General features: G+C 33.8%; 1 protein-coding gene and 1 long non-coding RNA gene across 2 annotated transcripts; both read right to left on the reverse strand.

The window, feature by feature from the left end:
• Positions 1 to 3,580: 3,580 nt before the first annotated feature.
• On the reverse strand, positions 3,581 to 7,501 carry LOC122219040 (beta-defensin 112-like). Its single transcript, XM_042937317.1, has 2 exons — positions 7,374 to 7,501; positions 3,581 to 3,811 (listed from the first exon to the last, which is right to left on the reverse strand). Exons 1-2 carry the CDS (start codon positions 7,486 to 7,488, stop codon positions 3,651 to 3,653), a joined length of 276 nt encoding a protein of 91 aa, XP_042793251.1. The 5' UTR covers positions 7,489 to 7,501; the 3' UTR covers positions 3,581 to 3,650.
• A 6,728-nt stretch (positions 7,502 to 14,229) lies between these two features.
• On the reverse strand, positions 14,230 to 25,352 carry LOC122219042. The gene is made up of 3 exons (XR_006202229.1): positions 25,063 to 25,352; positions 19,733 to 19,813; positions 14,230 to 14,273 (listed from the first exon to the last, which is right to left on the reverse strand). It is a non-coding gene; the product is annotated as an uncharacterized LOC122219042 (long non-coding RNA).
• Positions 25,353 to 26,860: the final 1,508 nt, after the last annotated feature.

Raw genomic sequence — 26,860 nt, forward strand, 5'->3', positions numbered from 1 at the left:
CAAAACAAAAACAAAAACAACGAAAAAATAGACACCTTTACAAAATTAACTCAAAATGGACAACAGAACTAAATGCAAAGCACAGAACTATAAAACATCCTAGAAGATAACATAAGAAAAAAACCTAGATGATCTTGAGCATAGTGATGACTAGTTAGATATAACACCAAAGGCATGGTCCATGAAGTAAATAATTAATAAGCTAGACTTCATTAAAATTAAAAAAAAATTCTACACTGTGAAGGATAACATCAAGTGAGTAAAAGACAAACTATAGACTGGGAGAATATATTTGCAAAAGACACATTTAATAAAGGACTATTATCCAAAATATACAAAGAACTCCTGAAACTCAACAATAAGCAAACAACCTGATTAAATAATGGGCCAAAGACCTTAACAAACACTTCATCAAAGACATACATATGGCAAATGAGCATACAAAAAGATGTTCTACACTTCATGTCTTCAGGGAAATGTCCAGTAAAGTGAGATACCATTCCACACTTATTAGAATGGCCCACATCTGAACACAGACAGCACCAAATATTGATGAGGATGTGGATCAGTAAGAACTCTCATTCATTGGTGGTGGTAATGCAAAATAGTACAGCCACTTTTTTGGTAAGTTTTTATTTAAATTCCGGTTAGTTAACATATAGTGTAATATTAGTTTCACATGTACAATATAGTGATTCAACACTTTCATACAATACCCAGTGCTCATCACAAGTGCATTCCTTAATCCCCATCACCTATTTAACCCATTCTCCCACCCCCTCCTCTCTAGTAACCACCAGTTTGTTCTTTATGGTGAAGAGTCTGTTTCTTGGTTTCTCTCTCTCTCTCTCTCTTCCCTCCCCCATATGTGTGAAATAATATAGTATTTGCCTTTCTCTGACTGACTTATTTCACTTAACATAATACTCTCTAGCTTCATCCATGTTGTTGCAAATGGCAAGATTTCATTCTATTTTACTGCTGAGTAATATCTTCTTTACCCATTCATCAATTGATGGACACTTGGACTGCTTCCATAATTTGGCTATTTCAGCCACTTTCAAGACAGTTTGGCAGTTTCTTACAAAAGTTAACATACTCTTATCATATAATCCAGCAATTGTGCCCCTTGGTATTTACACAAAGGAGTTGAAAACTTATGTCCACAGCAAAACCTGCTTATGTAGGCTTATTCATAATTGCAAAAACTTGGAAGCAACCAAAATGTCCTTCAGGAAATGAATGAATACATAAACTGTGGTTCATTCAGACAAATGAAATATTATTCAGAGATAAAAAGAAACTGTCAAGTGATGAAAAGACAAGAAGGAATCTTAAATTCATATTACTAAATGAAAGAAGCCAATTTGAAAAGCCTACATACTATATGATTCCAACTATATGACATTTTATCATGAACTAGTGTTGAATAACTCTTACCAATTAGTAGGAAAGGAGATATAGTCAATAAAAACATGGGTCTAAGATCCAAACAAAGATCCACAAAATAGCATATCTAATGGCTAATGCGTATGTGAAAAAGTTTATCATCATTTGAGAGAAATAAGTAAAGGAAAACCAACCAAGTGCTATGCACTTACACATACAGAAGAATGGCTAAAATTGGAAAAATGGGGACCAACTAGAATTTTCATACAATACTTCTGGAATATAATTTTAGTATAAATACTTTGTAAAAGTATTGTGTCAATCATCCATAAAAGATAAACATATGAATAACTTCAGTTAAAACAATCCTACCTCTTAGGATACCCCTGAATAATGAATGCATATGTAAATACAAATTTTAGCAGCTTTATTCATAATGTCCATATATGTTAGAATAGAAACATAAATTGTATTTTGATATACTGTGGGGCCACTGAAGTGGGATTCAAGATTTGAATCATACATCAAACTCATAAGTCCAAGAAGGCTTATTTAACTCCAGTTTGAAACAGATCAGAGAGCACAGGAGTATACATACAAGCAATGTCATGCATTACTGATTCACACCCAGTTTCATTTTTCAATGTCCCCAGCCACTGTACACATGATGTGTTTTGCTGTAAGTTTAGCCCGAAGCTGATGATATGCGTATGTATCATAGCAGCATAAAAGAGACACCACGTATATGGTGCTATAGCTTAAATACCCTGTAAGGTTAAGAGACTAGTTCCTTTTCCTTAATGTGGTGTTAGTCTACATGTTGCAAGTTACATAATAAAATAAGCCTATCAGCGAAGGTCACAGCCTAAAGAACATTCTTTGAATAGTAGTCAGCACATGGCAGGCTCTGCAGAGCATGACCTATTTTTAGAGTAGATGTCGCAAGATGTTTGAATAAGAGCAAAACTTCAGGCTAGATAATGCAATATGATCAACTGTTAACCCATTCCTTGCCAGGCCATCCTTTAGCCCCCATTCACATATACTTGTCATATAACCCCTGGGTGTGATAGAAATTATATATATGTGTGTACACACATATATATAATTATATACATAATTGTGTGCGTATATATGATTAATCATATATGATATATATAGAATTATATTCATATATGTCATATGTATAATTCTATTAAAGCATTTTTCCCATTATTTTGTAGATACAAGCAAGCACACAAAGACTCCAATAACTGTCATGATAAGAATAGGATAAAAATCATCTGATGATATAAGGAATATATTAAAAACACAAGACAAAACAAATAGAAGTTAATGGTAACCATAACACTACAACATAGTAACTATAGCTATGATTATGATTATGTTTATGATTATTACTGCTGCAGGGTACAAGGACTTATCTTACACTTTCTCCTTAAAGTCATTCCCCTCTATCCTACCCTTTGGGGTATTCTTCTCAAAGGACTGGCTAAGCACTTGAGGTATTTTTATTATAAGAAATATGTCAATAAACAGAAAAGTACAATTAATATAAGAAGTTACAAAGACTCCATAATAACTCAAATCCCTTACAACCATTTTCACTAATTCAGGGATAACACCTGAATACCTTCATCTGATAGAACAACCATTTTCACTAATTCAGGGATAACACCTGAATACCTTCCATCTTTTCAACTCTTTCCCCACTCTTGACTCTTCTCAAAGAATGCTTTATATACATCACCAATCATTTACAACATGCTTGCCACACTCAATATAGAATTGCCCCCCGAAATCTCATTTAACACAGTAGTTCCACCATGGACTTTTCTTCTCTACTGTTTCTATTCCTGAATTAAAAGTCCCACTCTGTATTCTTCTCTTTTTTCGAAGCAGACACAAGGTTCATGAATGATCCAGACTGAAATATATTTTATTTAGTTTTTTATTCATTATAGACATGTATGGACAGAAATACTAGGCCATGAATGAAGAAATAGAGATAATAAAGTAATAAGAATATTTAGTTAGTGTTGGTCTTTTTTTTTTTAATGTTTTATTCATTTTTTGAGAGAGAGAGGGAGACAGGGTGTGAGTGAGGGAAGAGTGTGCTGAGCTGTCAGCATAGAGCCCAACGAGGGGCTTGAACCCACGAACCAACCGTGAAATCATGACCTGAGCTGAAGTCGGATGCTCAATGACTGAGCCACCCAGGCGCCCTTTGTTGGTGTTTTTTTGTGAATGGGTCTCTTCAATTACTCGACAGGGTCGCATACTTTCAAGCAGCAAAGAGTTTCAGGTCTTGCACAGTACGACATCTTAAATTCATTTTCACCACATTGATTTTTACATTGACCATTAAGCTTTATACAGGCTTTCCATGGATCAAAAACATCATAGTGCTGTTTAATTCCAGCTGAAAGAAGGCAAAAATGGATGGAGTTAAAAATTAACGTAAGAAATGTCAACATTTAAAAGAAGATACACAAAGAAGCACTGACCACAGAGGGAAGAAAAAGGAGAGGGATTCGCCTATTTTTTCATTGGAATCTTTCTGTCCCTATATATAACAGAGAAAACCAAGGACATCAGCCAGTGTCCAATTCCTAAACTAGATGTCCCACCCCTACACATTTCAATTGATCAAGTAGTGACTCAATAGGGGATATCTGGAGAGCCTGAAATGTATTAATACCTTCTATCTCTCTTGCTTATCCTCACTGAATATGAGTGGGCCAATCTCCATCTTCTGTCTCATTTATTATTCATGTTTAATTCTGTTCTGTGAATTTTCCTCCTCAAGACTTCATTGTTCATTGAAACTTGACTTCAATGGTTCTAAAGTACTAAAATATACTGTTTTTTTTTTAATTTTATTAAATATCCCAACTATTCTTTGATCTACACCCCACCTTCACTCCCAGGAGATGTTCACCTAAAAACAGACAATTTGGAAGATTAACATAATGAACAGAAAAATAAATAAACAAAAGAGATGAACATAGTTAAGATTTCAGCAAGTCTCTTAACTTTTCAGTACTACTTTTCATTTTCTCCCCTACTATAGTTTCTGAAGCTATAGAAAGTTTAAAATTTTTCACTCTTTCACTTTGCACTGTATTTTCTTTGATTTTGTAACTTCAAAAATCATGAGGAATGAGATAAGGATCCAATGTCTCTGTTACTTATAGACGTTCTGGAATGCAGGTGAAGGATTACATTTATTCCCCGTATCTCCCGAAACAAAACTATAAGTAAATGGTGTAGATTAACAGGGAATCAGGTTTTAGCTCATTATAATAAATTCCTTCTTAACATTTAAAGCTTTTATAGTGATCATGAAATACCTTACCAAAGAAATACATATCTATCATCCTGGTTAAATATAATTAGGCCCTGCTGGACATATTTTAGAAGATCAGCCAGAATCGGTGAGTCATTGTCACTGATGTTTATAGACATGCTTTCATTCCAGAGACCTTTTAATTATAAATTTAATCAAAGCCTCGTCCATTTTTTTCCAGTAAAATATTTTATAGGGGTTATATATATTATATATATTTTAAATAAAGTAGAAATGCTACCCATATGGTATTCTCTTTATTCATCTATTATAATTTTGATGACCATATAGGTTACTTGCCATTAATTATCAATTATTTGCTATTAATATTCCTGTATTCTTTCTTGGAGCACACGTAACAGTCTTCTGTTGGGTGGATATATTCACAATGGAAATCCTAGATCATAGAATACACATGTCTTCATCTATAATAGCTTAGTAAAAATAATTTTCCAAAAGGGTCCTATCAGTTTCACTCTGCTCAGTAGTGTATGAAAATTCTTGCTGTTCCATTTGCATTGCCATACTTTGCATTATCTAACTATAAAAATTTTAAACATTATTTTGAATGTGTGGTGGTGTCATATCATGGTTTAAATTTGCATTTTCCTGATTGCTAATGAGGATAATAAGCACTTTAAGTAGGTTTGTATATCCACTTTTACAAATTACCTAAGTCTTTTTTTCCCCGTATTTCTACTGGATTTTCTTTTTCTTTTGACTTATTAGAATTCTTTATAAATTTTAGATACAAGCACTTTGCCAGTTTTAAATGTTGTAATTTTAATATTCCATTCTATGGCTTCACCCAGCTGATATATATAAGAACTGAGGGAACTTTTTACATGAGGTGTTAATCAAGTGGTGCTACAGCTAAGAGAGAAGAACCTTAGAAGGTTGCAAGTCTTAAAGTCTAAGTTTGAGATGAAGATGATCAGAGATAATACATTATCTCTGTATATTAGTGTAACTCTGTAATGAATCTAAATTAAATTATTTTCATGTTAAAAAATAATGTAATTGTCTAAGTTCATATAAATGCAGGTATAGGTAGAGAAATATTGATAGATATATAGAGAAGTAAAAATAGACACTTAGAGATAGAGATGTGTAGGTAAATCAATTTATATGACAACCAAGGTAATTTTGACTTTGAGGAGTAAGCACTCCAGAACTGCAGATTATAAACCAAGGGAAAATTTAAACCTATGCATGTCCAGTCATAGTGAATAAGTGTGATTTTTTTATTGTTTTACATTTAAATAAATGTAGACTTTTCCCCTTATACACATTGTTAACAATATCTGATAGCCAAAGGCGTGCTATTTATTTATTTTTTTAGTGTCTCAAAACAGCAGCTGTTACTGAATACACATAACTGCAATGAAGGATACGTCTCCTTTCTTTATACGATAATTGAAGTGAAGTGGGATACAACCAAATGTAACAACAAATAGAATAACAAAAGAACAAGTTATTTTTCTATACAGTTTAAATATTATATCACAAATCTGAGTACAGTCTGACTTAGCTAATGTCACCTCATCTTCGGAGAATAATCCTCAAATTTGGTCAGGCAAATCAGCAATTGCTTACATACTTCTGTCCTTTTTGCTTGTTTTCCAAATATCCTTGTCTTCCTTTTTTCCTCTTTCTGCTCTCTAAATATTTCTTGGTTTTCTTCTCTCCCTCTATCCATTTATTAATTAAATAAATGTTAACTGAGCACCTACACCAAATATATATGTATACATATATGTGGTATAGGCCTACCGTGACAGGCTTCAGCAATGACATAGTGTCCAAAAACAAAATGAAACATAACAAGAAGACAAAACACGTGGCCCATGTATAAAATAATTTGACCAATGACTTCATCACTAGGTCTTTGTCTGAACACCATTACAAAGATAACTCTCTTTCTTTGCCTTCCCATAGAAATTTATTTGTATCACTCTCATGGTGTGATAACATTCTACAACATTCTACAATGTTTATAACATTCTAACTTGAGAAGACACTTTGCCAAGTGATATTCTAAATCATAATTGAGATAAAGACTAAAATAGAGAAGAATTCCTTTTTTAAATAAATCCCTAACATTTAGTCTGGACTTTTCATGTTCAATTGCCTTTTCAAGTTATCTTAATTACACCATCCTTGAAATTAATAAGAATATCTTAATTACTCTTTCTATCTAACAATATATTTTGTGTATCCAAAGATACCAGGCTTATGGGCAATGAACAGTGGTGACTGATAAAAAGAAATTTTGCCAGCTGTCACATAGAGGGAAATTAAGACAACAATCTGACTCAAGCATAGTGGCATCGACAACATGTTTTAAAATATTTAGGATGCTGGAAGCAATGATTGGAGAATGTTTCCTCTTGGAAATATAAGAACATCTGTCTAGATAGAGTTTCATAAAAAATAAGACCCTGTGACTTTAAAATGAGACTTCTTTCGCATTCTGACCATAAAATTCAACTTTCATAAAACTAGAAGTTTAAAGACAAGAAGAGCTAGGAAAATGGGGAGTAGGACAGAGAACATACTTAGGATATTTCCTCCATTTCTTTTGATAGATAGTGATTAAACTGTGCAAGTTATAACTCTACTTGTTTTATTTTACCTGCTTTGTTTTCCTTTGTACTGTATTCTGCCTTTTCAGATATTGTGGAAGAATTATGTATCTCTGAGTATAGTTTTTCAAACCTTTTAGTACATATGGTCATCGATAATGGCATAGAAGTGGTAACAGGTTGGTCACAGCCCACTGCAAAAGAAAAAAAATACTTTAAAAGCATACAAAAAGAGTATTTTCCAAAATAAGAACAATAATGTATTTCTCTTTATTTCATGGTTCTGCGTACTATAAGAGGTTTTTAAAGATGATAAGCTTGTAGAATATACTTCTTTAAAATTTGATTGAATAAGTCAATGAATGACTTAATCATTATCTCACATGATTATTGCAAGGAGCAATAAATTAATAAGGGCAAAAGGCAGAACAGATGCTAGCTCTTAAATTCATTACTATTAAGAAAAAAGCATCAGTGCAAATTTAAATTGATGTAATTCTAAAGAATATCTCAGAAAATTTCTAGGAATAGAGAGAATTTTAATGACCATGTTCTAATAAATTTTTACAAAGATGATGAAGGAAAAAATTATTCTTATTTAAATGAACTCCAATTCCTTGAGTTACGCTATCAATTGAAGTTTAGCTCTCTTTTGGTGACAAATTGTCAGTTAAAAAATTATTTCTGTTTGAGTGTCAGAGCAGAGTAGCAGTAAGAGAAGGGAATACTATAGGTTTACTTTATGGTGATCTCCACTTATCTCAATAATGACAGATATTTTGGTGACCCAGGAAATTAGCAAAATAAAGAAGAATTTAAATGGAAGAGGGCAGATGCACAGCTAGTCTTTGGACTTTCAGCAAGCTATGTAACCTCACTTAACTTCTGCTATCAATACTATCAATGTGAAATGAATAATTTCCAACCATACATTCATTCTATTCTCAATTTTTTTCAAATCTACTCATATATTAAATTTAGTAGAATTTGAATATTAAAAAACAACACATTTTGAGGATTGATTAAATCATGGTAGTGCTATTTTTTCCAATGGCTTATATAGACACACACACACACACACACACACATATATGTGTGTGTGTGATATATAGTACATATATGTATAAATATATATAATGTATGTAATATATATAATTTCATGTAATCAGAGTGAATCATAACCTTTACTAGGCAATTGTTTTTGAAAAATTATTCAAATATTTTCTCCATCTGGGGCTGTAAATAAATATAATATGATTTTGCTGATAGTATTAATATAATTATTATATAATGTTAATGATATTTACTTAAAAAATCCTGACACCAACCCCCCACTCCACTTAGTGCCGACCCCTGTGGCAATAACATTTATGTTACCTGGTATACTGGAGATACCAAAGGACAAAATAGAGAAAGAAAGAAGGATCTCCATTGTAAATGATTTCTTAGGAGAACACAGTTCACAGATCTTCTGTCTTAACTCAGGTATTGCTGAAATAAGGAAGAAAGAATCCTTCTGCACAGTCTTGATTACTGAGGCTTATTAAGAGTAAGAACATTTCTGTGCTTGGTTGAATGTTCAAAGGGATAGTGGATAGAAAAAGCTGGTGCATTACCACACACACACAAAATGCTATCTACTGATTTCTCCTGAGGCCAGTGTCTCTAAGAAACTTTAACAGTTTCTAGATTATGGGTATAAGTTGCTAAGTGACCAAGTTTGAAAATAACCTTCTGTTATTCATGAGATATTGCAAGAACATGTGTTTCATATAACCACATTTATCATTTTAGCGTTCGCAATACAAGAATCATAGTGCAAATAAATGTCCAAAACAGAATTTTGGACTGATATTACCATTGAGAATATTTAATTTTATACATAAAAGTAATGAGATCCAGAGTTGTCAGGTGATTTCATAATCCATAACATTTTTATTTAAAATAAATTTTAACATAAATAATGACAGTTAACTGACTTGTTTGAAAATTACCGTATCTGGGGCGCCCGGGTGGCTCGGTCGGTTAAGCGTCCGACTTCAGCTCAGGTCATGATCTCACGGTCTGTGAGTTTGAGCCCCGCGTCGGGTTCTGTGCTGACAGCTCAGAGCCTGGAGCCTGTTTCAGATTCTGTGTCTCCCTCTCTCTCTGCTCCTCCCCTGTTCATGCTCTGTCTCTCTCTGTCTCAAAAATAAATAAACGTTAAAAAAATTAAAAAAAAAGAAAGAAAATTACCTTATCTAACTTAGTTGTACCTTTAAGAAAGGTGTGTACTCTCAAGTAAGTTTCAAATAAAAAATGCATAAATATCCAATGTTAAAAAGTCAAAGTGCATTTCTATTTTTTTCTGTGTAGTTGGAGTTATTTCTGAGGTCATCCATATGTTTTCCATGGTTTATTACAGCAGATATTGGAGAAGAGCAGCTGAAAGTTTTTCCTCAGATCCCATAAGCAAACATTAGGAGGAACTGTCCATTAATTCTCTCTTATTACACCCAAATAAAGCACTCAGAATATGGGTATAAAAGAGTCCCAGTGAACATTAGCCATATTATTCTATAGCGGTAAAGGTGTTTACTATCAAAACATGCATAGCTATTTAGAATCTTAGCAAAGCTTCCTGAACAAAGTAATAGACATTATTCAAGAAGTGTTTCCTTCCATAACCAATTTCTTCACTCTCAAAATATGAATTTAAAATTAAGGACTTAGAAAGTTAAATACTTGTTAGTAAGCACATAATTGAGAATTTTGCCATCATCTGACATAGAGGAAGACCATTGAAAACTGTCTCAACATAAGATGAATTCAACAGAAATTAATCAAATACTTATCAATGTGTCTATTAATGTTCTAGTTACTGTAATATAACTGTGAAAAAGATAGATTTGATTATTGTGGATGAGAGAATTAGTTGAGATACTACAACTAAATTTCAAGTTTTATTAAAAATAAATTATTGGGTACCTTCTCTGTTATCAAAATACCTATGAATAAACCCCAGGAAAAGAGCAGAGAAGAAAGGTTTCTCATTGATTTTCTCTATTCTATTCCTTTCCAAAGTTAGGACAAAAGTGCAATATTTTTACCTCCAAAGACTGAAGCCAATTAGAAATTTATTTTGGATATCTCATTTGTTAAATATGAAGAAAAAACAGAAAAATGAAAATATTATTGCTGACTCACTCAGGATAATTTTTGACTCACTTCTAATCTCATGGAGAATATGGAAACCACTCCCTTTTTTGAGCACTGTCTCAGTCTTTCACTCTGGATGCCCAACACGTTAAACACGTTCTACAGAATCTACCTCATGAAGTAGATCTAAACTATTCTTTTCAACACTTATTATCTGAAAATGAGAGTACATATCATTTAAATTGTTTTTGTTTTACAGATATAAAGAATTTTAAATCATTGACAACTGGATAACTTAGGATGCTTGGATTCATTGATCACCATTCTGTGATCACCTTGTCGTCATTCCAGATATTTAGGAAACAGATTATAAGACCTGGTCACTGTCTTGAGAAACTCAAATTATTTTTTAAAAGACATTCATAGAAACATATGACAAATCAATAGGGAAAATGTCATAAAAGTTGTATGAAAACAATTTTTATGTATGTTCTAAGTGTAGTTTTTCCTTCCAATACCACAAAGTTCAACATAGATCACATATTATAATGTTTCTGGATTAGGGGTTTTGTGGATCTAATAAGGAAAACCTAAGTTGTGTGTGAGTCACCCGAAGAAAGTATTTTACCTTGTTTCAATTTCTCTTCATTTCCTAATTTCACTCTTTAAATTTTGGAGAAGCAAATTATTATTGCTAGTCTACAACCTGTATGTTTATCAAAAACCACACTGGGGCACCTGGGTGGCTCCATCTATTAAGTGTCCAACTCTCGACTTCAGCTCAGGTTATGATATCACAATTCGTGAGTTCAAGTCCTGCCTCAGGCTCTGAGCTGACATTGCAGAGCCTGCTTAGGATTCTCCCTTTATCACTCTCATCGCTTCTCTCTCTGTCTCTCTCTCTCTCTCTCTCACTCTCTCTCTCTCTCTCTTTCTCAAAATAAATAAATAAACTTAAAAAAGAAACCCACCATCTTGGATAGTAAAAGTGTACAAAAGGTGTATATTTTGTCAATTCAATTGGCAGGGGTTATCTACACTGCTGAGCTAAAAAGATTTCCAAGGCCAATTCTACGTTCAGTGGGAAAAGAGTGTTATAACTGAATGGTGATGTATATCAAACATTCCAGGCAAAGAGAGTTGCTAAGGAAATATCAGATATTTACTGTCTCTAAACAAATGATGTGAAATGCACAGTATTGTAAAATCTTGGTAACTTTCACATATGTTATTATTTTCTCTGATTATCTACTGTGATAATTGGTAAAACTTCTAAAAGGAAAGCAATGTAAGTTCTAGTATTTAAAGCAAGCTGCTTTACCAGTATTTTAAGGAGGGTAATCCTAAGGGGTAAGTAGTGAGAGACTCCTTTTTGGAGAAAATGAGTAGATTAGAAGGAAAAAAAAAGAAAGAATGGAAAGCTTACCTGTACACAAGAAGTGACCTTATAACTTAGTTTATTAAAAAATCCTAACAATCCCAAACATTTAATTACTTTAATAGATTGTTAGAAATGTACTCTTTGTCCCATACCAAAAATCTTGTTACTCTCTCATTGGATATCTCTTAAAATTGAAATATATTTTGCTCATGTAGGCATATACAAACTTAGATATATACTGTATATGCAATCTATTTGCCAGGCCAACACTACTATTTTCTCTCAATTCTCCCTAAAATGGGAATCAGCAAATCTTTTCTTCTCTGCTTCTCTGTTTGATTTCAGATCCACTCCCTTTCTTCTGATTCCTTTCTTCTGAGATCTCTTTTTCTAGTTCTTAGCCTTGACAAGGTAACCTCCTAAGCTTAATAGTTACTTGAAACCATAAAGTGCTTAATTAGCCAGTCAGCTGCAAGTGGATTATTCTCCCATCTCTATTAATCTAAGTGTAAATGTCCTATTGGGGAGCTCACCAAAAATGGTCATTACAGTTAAAATATCTCATCTGAAGGTTTACTTCTGTTTCAGATGTCTATTCATGGGTTATTTAAGTTTTTCCATATAGTTTCTTCAGCATGAATGCCCTTCTAACCCTTATTCCATTGGCTAATTCCAATTATTTCCTTCTTCACAGCACAGGTATCATGTTTTTTATCAGTGATCACCATTTCTTCTAGAAATTACATTCATGTTCTTATCTAAGTGGGACTAGTTTAATCCTACTATTTCATAGATGTTCAGCCAACATATTCTAATTGACTTCTAAGAGTTGCCCTTTTGGGACTCCTGGATGGCTCAGTCAGTACAACATGAGACTCTGGAACTTTGGGTTGTAGGTTCAAGCCCCATTGTGGGTGTAGAGATTACTTTAAAATAAACTCTAAAAATTTTTAAAATAAAAACAATAATAACAAAATGAGAGTTCCACTTTTGCTCTTTACTTGCAAGACTTGAATTTTGAAAAAATACATTATAAGTTGTCTAAAATAAATACTGTTCAATTGCTCAGCATTGTCTACCACATAAATGTTTCTAAGTGTCATTTGAAAAAATAGCTAGGAGCTTCTGATGACGAACTTTCCTGTGGGAATCATGTATTCTGTTAATATGGCAAATCAGAGAATATTTCAACTCTCTTTCGGTGGTTAATTAATATGTACATTCTTCAACCCCCTCATCCCTTACTCAAGAATACTGGGGAATTCACATGTTTTGCCTTAATTGTATTATTTTGCTGCTATTTGTAAGCATTTTGAATAAAACATGTTTCAAATTAACTTCTAAACTTTATCAAACTGGAATTTTTGGTTGGGAACTCTAAGGAACCAATACTTTGGGGTAAGAGAGTTTGGGGAAGAATACCATGGATGCTCAGAGTGGTGGTGAGGACAGACTGGGGAAGCATGAGCTACAGGGAAAAGGTCACTCCTCCCTCTTTTAACTCATCTCCTCACATAGAAATATCCTAAGAATTAAAGTACTGTGAAGAAGTTGCTCAAAGTTCCGGACTCTTAGGGAAAAACTAATTATATCAAGTGTCCTTCTTTCCCACTTTGTTTCACTTCTTACTCCCATTTTATTCTCCCTGTCTCACATTTGGGTTTAACAAATTATAAATAAAATAAAACTCCAAACAGGTAGTGGTTTTTCTTTTCTCTTCAATCTCCATATACTAGTCAATTCTCCTACTTCAGCACTGTCCCAGTCATAAGAATATGTGAACATCTCTGTCTAGAGACCCAGGTCAAGTAGATCTAAACTGTTTTATGAATTAATTTAGCAGAGAGACTCTAGTGAGATTTGCCTTTCAGAATTAGACTTTTTTCCATATTTTGATTCACCTATGGGGCAATACGACTTCCTATAGCTGATTCCATATCAAATAGAAAATTTTTTCTGCAATACCTTCCATGTAATTAATTCTGCCTGTCTTCTGTATTATGCCTTGAAAGGAGAACTAAACTGCAGACATTTGATGTTTATGTATGAATGACTTCTACTCCTGAATGGCTCAAGCATGTATATTCCATTTTGTCTTCCTTTGTTAATTATAGAAATTCATGAACAGAGTAGTAGTCTTTAGTGGAAGTTTCAAGGAAGCTTTAAGAAAGATACTGAATTCTGGGTGCATAAGTCTGTCTATATATCTCTATCTCTATCTCTATCTATCTATCTATCTATCTAATCACTCTTAGCTCTGCATCATCTTAATTTCTTAAATTCACCTCAGCTAATATACAGCCTGAGTTTTGGTTTTACAGTAATCAATTCTAATTTATTATTTGCCCCAGTGATTATTAAATTGTCCATAGTCTTCTCTTGCATACCTTCCACAAGTCCAAGCCACAATAATGGTACTCTTTGCTTTTGGCTAAAATAAGAAAAGAAAGAAAGAAAGGATTAAAATCCAGCTATGACTGGAGCACCTGGGTGGCTCAGTAGGTTAAGTCCCCAACTCTTGATATTGGTTCAGGTCATGATCTCATGGTTGCTGAGATGAGAGCATGGAGTCTTCTTGGGATTCTTTCTCTCTGCCCCTCCCCCACTAGCACACACATTTTATCTCTCCCTCTCAAAATAAATAAATAAACTTAAAAAAAAATCCAGCTATGGCAAGCACACTTCCAAAATAAAATAGGCCAAGAACCACCAGAAAGCAACATGCCAATGGAAAAAAACGCTATACTACTATCTTGGAAATTTTTATTTCTTGCTGTATGTATTCTACTATATGCCAAACATTGATCAGGCTTTGTGAAACTATAGTGGTCAGAACCTAGATCCTGCCATTATGGAACTTGCTCAATCAAATCCTTTGACAACCTTGTTTCAGAGCTGTCATGAAAATTATTGTCACCTCCTTTGTTCTCCCATGTTATTTACTCTGAACAATTCATATATAATTTACAGCAATGCAATCTGAGAGAGAATTCCTCTAAATGATATCCTAACCCTAATTCAGATGAGGGCCAGAACACGGAAAAATTCTTCACAAACTAAGTCTTCCAGAAATTTAGATTTTTCTCACTCCCTTTTATTTTATTCTTTCAAGCTATCATCTTTACCCCATCCTCAGAGTTAGCAAAAATATCCTGACAATGCTTTCAATACATGTGTATTCTTAGACTACCCAAGAGATATATCAGGGTCATAAAAATGGCTGGTAGAAAGGTATCTTGCCATCCAAAATATGAAGGGGTAGGAGTAAAATAGTGCTTCATTCCTAGTCATATTAGCACTGAATGTACTGAGATAAACAATCATAAAATAATAACCAAGAAATTGTTCTTCTAGAAAAAATATTATGGTTAGAAAACAAAACATGACTTCATCATAAACTTATCATTTGACTTAGGAAAGAGATTCAAAATTACACATTGCACAGGACATTCCTTACTATATAACTAGAGAAGTAAGGATACAGAAAGGTAAGCATAAAATACATGTTTAATACAGGAGTACTGATGCATAGGGGCACTTGTACCCCAATGTTTATAGCAGCACTCTCAACAATAGCCAAATTATGGAAAGAGCCTAAATGTTCATCAAACTGATGAATGGATAAAGAAATTGTGATGGACGGTGGGAGGGAGGGGAGGGTGGGTGATGGGTATTGAGGAGGGCACCTTTTGGGATGAGCACTGGGTGTTGTATGGAAACCAATTTGACAATAAACTTCATATATTGTAAAAAAAAGAAATTGTGGTTTATATACACAATGGAGTACTACGTGGCAATGAGAAAGAATGAAATATGGCCCTTTGTAGCAACGTGGATGGAACTGGAGAGTGTGATGCTAAGTGAAATAAGCCATACAGAGAAAGACAAATACCATATGTTTTCACTTTTATGTGGATCCTGAGAAACTTAACAGAAACCCATGGGGGAGGGGAAGAAAAAAAAAGAGGTTAGAGTGGGAGAAAGCCAAAGCGTAAGAGACTCTTAAAAACTGAGAACAAACTGAGGGTTGATGGCAGGGTGGGAGGGCGGGGAGGGTGGGTGATGGATATTGAGGAGGGCACCTTTTGGGATGAGCACTGGGTGTTGTATGGAAACCAATTTGACAATAAATTTCATATATTGAAAAAATAAAATAAAATACATGCTTAATATATTTACCTTTGATCCAACTGAACAAAAATGAACTACTAATATATTACAATGCACAAGACATCTTAATAATTTCAGTCTTTGTGTATTTTTGCTATATTACACATGAGGAAACATTTTAGAAGAAGTATATATCTCTTAATTTTACTTTTTATACTTCAATCTATATTTTGTGGTCAAGAATTTTCTTGTCAACAGAATGGCAACAGGTTTCTAAAAGTTTAGTGTGAGTCCACTGTGAAGGAAATTCTTTTATTTGAAAGTATAGGAAAAGGTGCTTGTAAAAATAATAACACTTTGTCTTCATCTTTCATTAATATCTCTTTGTCCTTTGCTTAAAAATAAAAAGTGTAGGGGTGCCTGGGTGGCTCAGTCAGTAAAGGTCTGACTTCAGTCAGATCAGGTCATGATCTCCCGGTTCGTGGGTTTGAGCCCCGTGTCAAGCTCTGTACTCGGAGCCTGGAACCTCCTTTGGATTCTGTTTGTCTCTCTCTCTCTGCCCCTCACTCTCTCTTGTCTCTCAAAACAAATAAATGTAAAAAATAATAAATAAATAAATAGCCTACAGTACCCATTTCTTTGAGAGTATGTTGAATGAATAAATAAATGCATGAATGATTTGTTTACAAATAGACAAATGTCTAGTGAAGAAATAGTGAGCTAATATACAGAAAATGTTTAAAAGAGTATTCAATACATGTTAGTTAATTTATCATTATTATAGATATGATGGTCAATAATATCTTTTTTGGATATTTTTATAGCTAGAAAGAAACTTAATGACTAAACATTGAGTACTGAGATTTCTAAAAAAAAATAAAGAGAAAATTATTCTCTTGTTTACACAGTCAGAAGTAAGTTAGTAATAAATTATCAGCAAAAATCGAATGGTGTTTGAATACAATGCAGGATATATAATTCACCTACCAGTCAAAGTAGGAATAGTTAACTTTTGATTTACTTTATTCTAAAGTTTTACGATTTCAATAGGCTTTTGTGTATGTGTGTGTATGTGTATTTGTCCCAGACAAAGCAGTAAAGAAAAGGTCAGATGAAGATCTAGTTTCAGTTCTAACATAGTAAATTATGTGGTTTTAAGGACATCACTTTACTTAACTTGTCTTTTCTATTTCATGTACAAGATGAAGAGCCTGACATAGAAGATTTATAAGATTCTATCCAGCCTCAAACACGTTTTTCTACATACACACTATTAATTCTTGCCTACATATTAAATACACTTCTTTCTATATTCAGACTATTAATCTTAATCTACATATGAAATATATTTTGCTATATTCAGAATATTAATCCTTTCCTACATATTAAATACATTTTTCTATATCCAGACCATTAATTCTTAAATACAGATTGTATATACATTGATTGTATATAGACTTATATATCATTGAGTGACTGAAACTGTGTCACCCCATTTTCTAATTTGATATTATAGTAATGAATTTATGCAGCCCTTGTCATTGCAAAGACATTTACTTATAAATACTGTCCTTAAGGAATAACATATCTAATTTTAGCACATTTTGAGACATAGGATTTGATATTTCCTTAGGAAAGAAAACTCAAACTAAAAATATACTTTGGGATAATATATTTGCATTCAAAAACAATCTCATGTTTTGAAAACAGTAATGACAAGTAAAATTTACAGACTCTTAGTAGAAATGCTCTGTCTCCAATTCCCAAATAGTAGAGTTGGCTCAAGTATCCTACAAATCTGAAATGGTTTATTGGCAATAATGTGAAGGAGTAGAAGGAGATTAATACTAAGTCAAAAATATGGTTAATGCAGAATGTTAAAGAATATAACCAAATGCTTTCTCAGTCAAGGTACAGAGATCTTCATTAGTGAATTCTGAATAAATGTTGCCTGATGATAATGATTATACTAACAAACCAATTCTATAATATTAGTGCTTATATTACATTTTATATATAAAATTCATGATCCCTACTCCATTTCAGTATTGTAAATGAGTCCACTAAAAAATTCCATACTTCCTGGTGTAATTATTGAGAAATAAAGAAAAAAGGGAGTTTTACAAATTTTACAGTTACAAAGAATGTACATTTAAATTCTTAAGACCTCAAATTTTAAAATTATACTACAACAATTTAATTGGTCCTTGAATATGTACTTTATAATCTTAATATAAGAATGTTGAATCTTAATGTTCAGAGACATCCGAATCATAATTTAGAGTTTGAAGCATTGTAAAAAAACACTTAATATTATAGATGAAGACTCTAAAAACCAAAGAGGTTAGGTGATGTATTGTAACATATATTCTTTATAACTTATTAAAAGTAGAGACTAACCAATGATTTTGTAAGTCTATCTAGCCAACTTTGGATTGTTTTTATAACCATTCCTAAAATAGATCTTATGACAAATACTAGGCATTTCATTTTTTAAACCAAATTCTATGACTCTAACTTTTTCTAATCAAAATAACTTCTAAGCTACTCTGTAAAATTTCTACAGGCTATTATATAAAGATTTATCTCCAGTCCTCAGATACTGGTACTGAAAGCAGAGATCAATTACTTCTTTCACAACACTTCAAGAGTGCCTGGAATGTGGGAATCAGCCATAAGTGTCTCAATAATCTTTACTTATGTTTGCTATTCAGAAGCAAGACAATTATTACACTGGTGGCATAGTGGTGAGCATAAGCTACCTTCCAGAAGCAACACAATTATTAATCACAGTGTCATAGAACTGTAATACAGGGTAATTCAGTAAATAACTTCAGGATGTCTAAATATTCTAGACAGATTCACTGATAACCACTGAGGTGAAGATGTTTACTCAGGGATTGATTCCCTCCTCAATCAATTTTTTTCCCATATAATATAGGAATAAACATTTCAATAACTTGAATTTAGTACTTGAAATTTGATCATGACACATTTTCTTGCTGAGAAATAAACAATGTAGAATTTTCACATCAATTCCCATGAAGATGACTGTTTCTAAGTAAAATTTGTGTATCTTGGTCTGCTTAAAGCCTACAGTAAACAACATAGAGAATTTAATTTTGCTATGAATAAGAATTATTGTTAATGTGAGTCACCAAACCCATGAGCAAATCAATTACAACATCCTTTTGGTATCAGAACTCCTAAACTATGGATAAGATGAATAGAGAAGATCATTTCATTGATTTTTTCTCCTATTCCTTTCCAAAGAGATATCAAATATGATTATTCCTTTACTCAAGGGCTGCAGCCAATTAGAATATCTGTTTTTGAACCTACATTTACCAAGTTGGAAAGGGGAAAAATGGCAAAAAAAATTTTAGTGCTGATTCACTAGGTTTTATAAACTACTCTTAAATCCATGAAGAACATGGAAATTGTTTTGTAATCTTATTGTGCTTATGAGCCTAGCCCTGGAAATATATTTGAGCTTATGATTTTTAACTCTGCAATACTTAGACTTTGTGCCCATCAAGATGGCAAGCACAATCTCTAATTTAGGTTGTGTCACATAAATGGTGATTATTGCCAAAACCTTCATAATCATTACCATTTCTTGAAAGTTTATGAGTCAGAGTTGTGCTTTAGAGATGTTATCTCCTCCAGTATACACAAAAACCTTATAAGATAGATATTATTTTCTACATTTTACAGATTAAGAGAAGGTAAATAACTTGCCCAAAATCAAATAGAAAGCCAAAGATCTAGAATTCTTACCTTGGTATGTTTTATCCAAAATATGTAACCATAACCACCAGACTTTGGTCAATCATCATTTCTTTTCATCTCTTTCCTCATCTGTAAGATACAAAATTGAAACTTTTGGGCAATTGTCAAACTTTGCAAATTATAGATTTTTTTTTAAATGAAATCATGTATATGATCTTGATTTTACAACAATCTTGGCTCCCATAGAAAACCCATTTCAAAAACTTTGAGAATACAGGCCTTTTGGGGCCCATCCAAATCTTTTTCACAAATCTACTCTATTTCCTTTTTAAAATCTGTTTTTACCAAAGAAATTTATGAATTTAGCATAATTGCAAAATGTTCATAGTGAACATTTCATAAATGAGCATTACTGGGCTGCTGAGAAGAAACTATCTTTCAAGCGTCCTTTCTATTCCAGTAATTCACCAGACACTTCTCTGAGGACATTAGTTAGATTACCCAAGAGACAAAAAAGAATATATCAGATTTACCTTTGGCCTAACAAACTGAGAGACCAATTCCATCTTCACAGATTCTTGATCAATATGGCTAAATTTTAGACAGGTTTCTTCCTGACATTTTCTCCTAACCCCTGTTTTCCTAAATCACTTGCTTTGGAAAATTTGCAATTAGAAATTCTTTCTCTGCTTCTTTGATATGTAAATAATCTCCCAGTCTGTTTTTAGATTTATAACCCAAGAATGTCTTTTTCAATTATCTTCTTAAGGAATAGATGGTAGCCAAGTTTTGGTAGCCTCTTATGTCAATGGTAGAAAAAAGTGGAAAAAATAAATATGATCCAGATTCTGAGATTTTGATGCAGATGAGAATGTTTTCAAGGAAGAAGATTATAAAGAGTATGATGTGTATATTAAGCATTTGCAAGAAAAAAATTTCAAATAAGAAGATAGTCATGACTTTTACATAATGTTACAGAATCTGCACATGGAGCAGAAAGAACTCTGCTTGGATAAAGGCTAGAACAGATATTGCATTATTTGAAGAAAAGAAAAGGAAGTTTTGCAACAGTGAGGTAAGTGACAGGAAAAGTAATCAAATGAGAAATAAGTTCAAGGTGAAGGAAACATTGCCCAGAATTGATGTAGCAGAACAAGGTATAATTTAGGTGATCTTGGAAGTGAAAATGCTTTCCTGTGATCTCTGAACTGGAAATATGCTCATGCTGAGTATAAGGTGAAATCTTTAAGACTAAAGACCTGAGAACACTCTGTAACATCAAGTACAGATAACAAAATCAATTAAAGATGGAAAGTTCTTACTGAACAGCCTGTAACATTTCAACCCAACCACATGGCCATTTCTGAGTAAATTGTCCATTAAAACTGCTTTCGCTTTGATCCAAATCTATGCTCCAGTGATATTCTAAGCAGTGGTAGTCACTAGATTAGTGATAGAATTTATCACATTGTAGAAATAATGAAAGTTATCATTGTGTGAGACAAAAAAGTGAAGAAATCAAAGCAATCATGAAACAAAGGCAAAAAGGAACCTAAAATTTGAGAACTGAACTGAAATTTTTGGTCATTAAACATTTCCTGACTTAAGGATTCCATTATCTTTATGCTAGGAGTGAAAAGTATTTGGCTGCAAATAAGATATGGAGCAGGGCTAAAATTTGTCTTGTAAGTAGCTAATGTTTATCTGAATCCCCTGTTCCTTTAGCCATTGCTGCAACTCCTCTCCTCTCATGGCCACAAAGCAAAGCACTAATTTACACTATACACCAGTGTAAAGTTCCCAGAACGTTCAAGGGGAAGTAGAAAAAGTCATAGCATGATCACTTTCTTTTCTCTTTTTCTTAACTATGTTCAAGGTTAGGAAGTGGCCACTCCATACTTGTAAGAAAGATGTTTATCAAACAATGCCTCTTCTTTGCTTACTTAATAGACTGCTTTCAGGAGGATGATGAAAGTCTTGGTGAAAATTCTATTTTCCTTTTAGTTACACCACAATTTTATGTTCAGAATCCTACTGGAAAGCTCTGAACCTTAGAACCCAAAAATGTTTAAGAAAATACGTAATAATCCTTTATACATCTCAATGTTCTCCTTGAAAGTGGAGGAATTAGCTAGGGAGAAGTCTAATGCCTCTTCCATGTTCAAAAACTTCTTAAAATAAAAAGGACAAGCATTTATCAAGCATCACTATGCTGAATATTATACTAGACACTTTTCACTTGGTACGTTTCTCATAACAACCTTGCAGAATGGTTTTTGCTATGTACATTTTAAAGAGTGGGAATCTTATTTCTCAAAAAGTTAAAAACAGAACTATCCTATGATCCAGCAATTGTACTACTTGACATTTACCCAAAGAATACAAAAATACTAATTCAAGGAGATACATGCACCCCTCTGTTTATTGTAGCATCATTTAAAAAAAATAGCCAACATATGGAAGCAGCCCAAGTGTCCATCAATTGATGAATGGATGAAGAACAGATGTCATCAATTGATGAATGGATAAAGAATGGATAAAGAGCAATGGAATATTATTCAGCTATAAAAAAGAATGAAATCTTGCCATTGGCAATGACATGGATGCCATGGAGGGACTATAATGCTAAGCAAAATAAGTCAGTCAGAGAAAGGCAAATACCATATGATTTTACTCATGTGTGGAATTTATGAAACAAACAAATGAGTGAAAGGAAGAAGAGATAAAGAAATGAAGAGACAAACTCTTAACTACAGAGAGCAAACTGATGGTTACCCAGGGGTGGGGTGTAAGATAGGTGATGGGGATTAAGGAGTGCCCTTGTAATGAGCACTGGGTGATGTATGGAATTGTTGAACCACTATATTGTATACCTAAAAGTAATATAACAATGTATATTAACTAAATGGAATTAAAACAAAAACGTAAAAAAATAAGAGTGGGAACCTTAGAGTGAGAGAAGGTATATTATTTAGAAAATGTGAAATGCAAAAGCAAAACAACCCAAAAATATAATGCCTTAAACACAACAGAAGTTTATTTCTTGCCCATGTAATGTCAAAATGGGTAGCATTGATCTGTAGGAATCTCTCTTTCAAGCACTCATTCAGGGATCCAGGTCCTCTTCCATTTCAGGATTCTGGTACCTTTAATATGTGGGTTTTAAGGTGACTGAGGAAAGAAGAAGAGAAAGTGAATCTAGGTGCCTGGGTGGTTCAGTCAGTTAAGCATCCAACTGTTGAGTTTGGCTCAGGTTATGATCTCATGCTTCATGGGATCAAGCCCTGCATAGGGCTCTACTCTGACAGGGTAAAGCCTTCTTGGGATTCACTCTCTCCCTCTCTCTCTGCCCTTCTCTTGTTCTCTCTCTCTCAAAATAAATAAACATTTTTTTAAAAAAAGAAAAAGTGAACCTCATATGGGAGTATTTTATGGACCAGTTCTAACAATGGTACATATTACTTCCTTTTACCAGACCTCAGTCAAGTACCCACTAAACTCTAAGATAGGCTGGAAAATGGAGTGAAGTTATGGTCTCAGAAGGAAGAGAAAATGAGTTTTGGGGTTTTTCAAATTTTTTTTAAATGTTTATCCATTCTTGGGAGAGAGAGAGAGAGAGAGACAAAGTGTGAGCAGGGGAGGGACAGAGAGAGAGAGGGAGACAGAATCTGAAGCAGAATCTGCACTGTCAGCACAGAGCCCGATGCAGGGCTCTAACTCATAAACAGTGAGATCATGACCTGAGCCAAAGTCAGATGCCCAACCCACTGAGCCACACAGGCACCCTGAAAAAGTGAGTTTTAAAATAGCTAGCCAGTCTGAAGCACAAATTGATTTTCCTAGTCACCAAATAATCATGTAAATCTTTGTCCCACATGCAGAACATATTCCCTTCCCTTCCAAAAGGAGACAGCTGAAAATCTCATTCCAACAAAGCCTCCATCTAAAGCAGGATTTTCTAGTCCTGTGCAGCCTTTTCTCTAAACTTCTGGATAAGGTATATGAAAATAGAAGTTAACTTTCAGGAGACAGGTATAAGAATAATTAAAATAATATCATTTATAGTAGCGTATCATTGGAGGAGAATGAAGAAATTGTGGAGTATTCAAAATGATTTATTAATAATTAAAACAAATTAATTCAGCTACATCCAAAAATATAGTAAATTATATAAACCTATTATACATGACTTGTATACAATTCTAACACATTTGTATAATAATATGTATAAATTATATTAACAGTCAGTGTAAGAACTCGCTAGAACAAACACCCTGCTTAATTGAGTATGTTCTTTGAAATGTATATTTGGGTAGAAAGTGATTCATTTTAAAAAATTTTTTTAACATTCATTTTTGAGAGACAGAGAGAGACACAGTACAAGTGGGGGTGGGGCACAGAGCGAGGGAGACACAGAATCTGAAGCAGGCTCCAGGCTCGGGGCTGTCATCACAGCCGGATGCAGGGCTCAAACTCAGGAACAGTGAGATCATGACCTGAGCCAAAGTCAGACATTTAACTGACTGAGCCCCCAGGTGTCCCTAGAAAGTGATTCGTTAAGCACAAATATGAATAGAGGTGTCTATGAAAGCAGAAAGAATTTGTTGTTCCGGGGAGCTGAGGTATAAAGAGCCAGAATACTGGGTAGCAGGCTGTGCATGCCACAGTGTGAATCTTCCCTATGACTCCAAATCTTTACTAAATTTGCAATACCTAAAAAATATTTAAATGCAAGTGGATTTTGGAGTATCTAGAGAAGGGAGTTCATTTTAAAGCTCCGTTAAATGCAGACATGCAGAAGAGGGAGTACCAAGGCAAGGAGAAGCATGAGATGCCAATCGTAGAAACCTTACATATCATGAGAAGGGTTCTCACTCTCACCAGACCATGGAAGTAGGGTTCATATTGAATTTAACCAGATCATTGTAGGACAAGTGGATTCTAGTGAGCTTGTAGGTTGTATTGATTGTTTGGCACTTACACTCACAGTACATCGTAAGCAGTGGAATAACTGCACATAAGAACACGCAAGGGTGATATTCACCTTGTATGTATGGCATGAACAGCAAAGGCAATGATTAGTCAGAAATAATGTCAGCCATGATGTTGGAGCAGAGTTCTGAAGTTCCCCTGATATTCTAGGCATTACTCCTTTATTACGAAGTCCTGGGAAAGTCTAGATGTCCCAGGATAGTAGCCTGGGTAACAGTGAAGAACTAGAACAGTGCCCATTTACCAATGGGTATAAAAGAATTTCGATAGGTAACAAGTACTATGATCATATCTGTATGTGCCGGTGAAATTACAGCACTAGGCACTTAGATCCTGCAAGAAGTTACAGGTGACAGCCTGACACAATAAAGAAGGAAAGGAAGTACCTTTTATTCTTTTCCTTTAACAGGAAGTCCTAGTCTCCTTCTTTGCAGTCATTTGTCATTACAACACCTGGGAACGGGTACACTCATCTTTCACCTAAGGAATAAGGAGAATATAATATAAAGAAGTATCTCATCCAGGGAAGAAAAAAAGAGACAAGCAAATTCTAGTTTCAGAAAAATGTGGAAGGAAGTTGAACAAAAGAAGAGCACTTAGGAGAGAGCTGCTTGTAGCACAAACCTCCTTTCAGAGCTTCCAACATGGGCAGAGAGAACATGGGCAAGATGGGTCAATGGGATGGTTTTATCTCCACTTCAGTGTTTAAGGAAGATATTCCACTAAGGCTATTTTTGTACCAACTTGGGGGCAACCATTAACAGAGCAAAAGAAAACAAAACAAAAAACTGTCCAAACTTGCTACTTAGGCCAAGAAGAAACTGATACAGCTTTCTCCAAGCATCTCAGCTGCCATGCCAATCTCAGCTGGAATGAGACTGGATTTTCCATATGCACTTGGGAACGTGGAGAAGAACCCACAAATGTGAGCCAAGATATGACTGTGATGTTGCCAGAAAAGGTTCACTTGGAGCAAACTGATCTTGGATTCAAGGACTGCCAGAGCCTGAAATTAGGTGGGAATTACAGTTGTATATCAGAGGGTCTACAACGGCAGTGAGAACCAAGGTTGGTCCTATTAAGTGGGGAGGACCGCTGGGTCCCAAATGAGTTGGAAAAGAATAAACCACCAGTTCAACAGTAGTAAAATTAAGATGCAAAATCCAGGAGGGCAAATAGAGCAGGTGGGCACGGGACGTAACTAAGGAGACCAGAAGATAGAACTGTGAATCCTAACACCATCCTTTTGCTATTGTATGGTCACATGAACCTCCTTTCTTCTCCATATACTCAGATGCAGTCTTGGAGTTGGGCAGCAGAAATGAGTGCTACTTTGAAAGACTAAGCATCTCCTTAGAGGTGCATTCTAAATTATTGTCAGGGGCTGAGTTACCAAAATGGATTGGTAGGGAATGGAGTGCCCAGTCATCCAGGAGAATGGTACTCATAAGGTTTATTATGCAAAATATAAAGAAAATATATTCTTTTTGTGCATATCAGTGTAATGTGAGTAAATGTGTGACCTCATAAGACAATAAATAAGCAAGTCAATGAACTGTCAAAACTCAGCAGTTTGGAAACTTTCTAAAAAATGTTTTGTAATTATATGTAGTCCAAAAGTCTATAAGGTTCCACATGTTAGAACCCACTATGATTATTGTATTTAAAGAACTGACAACAAATTAAAAAAATAGAAATATGCTTTCCTGTCCAAGAATATAGGCACTATGTAATTTATGATATTTTTATATTAAAATATTAAATGATTAATATATATAATAGTTTGTATTTGCAGTGAAAAATCTTAGCTAAATAGAACATCATTTTCAACTGAGGTTTCTGCAAAACTATTTCACACTGTAGTTATTGTTTCATGGGAATCCATAGGGCTTAAATCATTTCTTTGGATTTCATATTCAGTATTACTGTTCATTTAGTGTTTTAACCTATGTTCTTTATTAGTTTCAATCACTGCCATCAGATTTTGACTTCAGTAATCACCTCCTCTCTCTCTTTTATCCTTAATGCCACTTTTTCCTTTAAGTGTACACCATTTACTTCAAAGTAGGGAAAAGATAAAAGGATTTATTAAGTGACTATTCTGTGTAAGGTTCTGTTCCAGGTAAAGAAGTATTAAAAAAGAAGAAGAAAGAAAGAAAACAGTAGATCTTTGAGCTTCAGATT

The sequence above is a fragment of the Panthera leo genome, chromosome B2 (assembly GCF_018350215.1).
Source record: "Panthera leo isolate Ple1 chromosome B2, P.leo_Ple1_pat1.1, whole genome shotgun sequence".
NCBI classification, from domain to species: domain Eukaryota; kingdom Metazoa; phylum Chordata; class Mammalia; order Carnivora; family Felidae; genus Panthera; species Panthera leo.

Coding starts and splice junctions, on each gene's coding strand:
- LOC122219040 (XM_042937317.1), bottom strand. CDS start 7,488: ATGCCATTATCGATGACCATATGTACTAAAAGGTTTGAAAAACTATAC. Junction 3,812..7,373: donor TACAAAGGAAAACAAAGCAG/GTAAAATAAAAC, acceptor GCCTTCTTTCAG/CTGGAATTAAACAGCACTAT.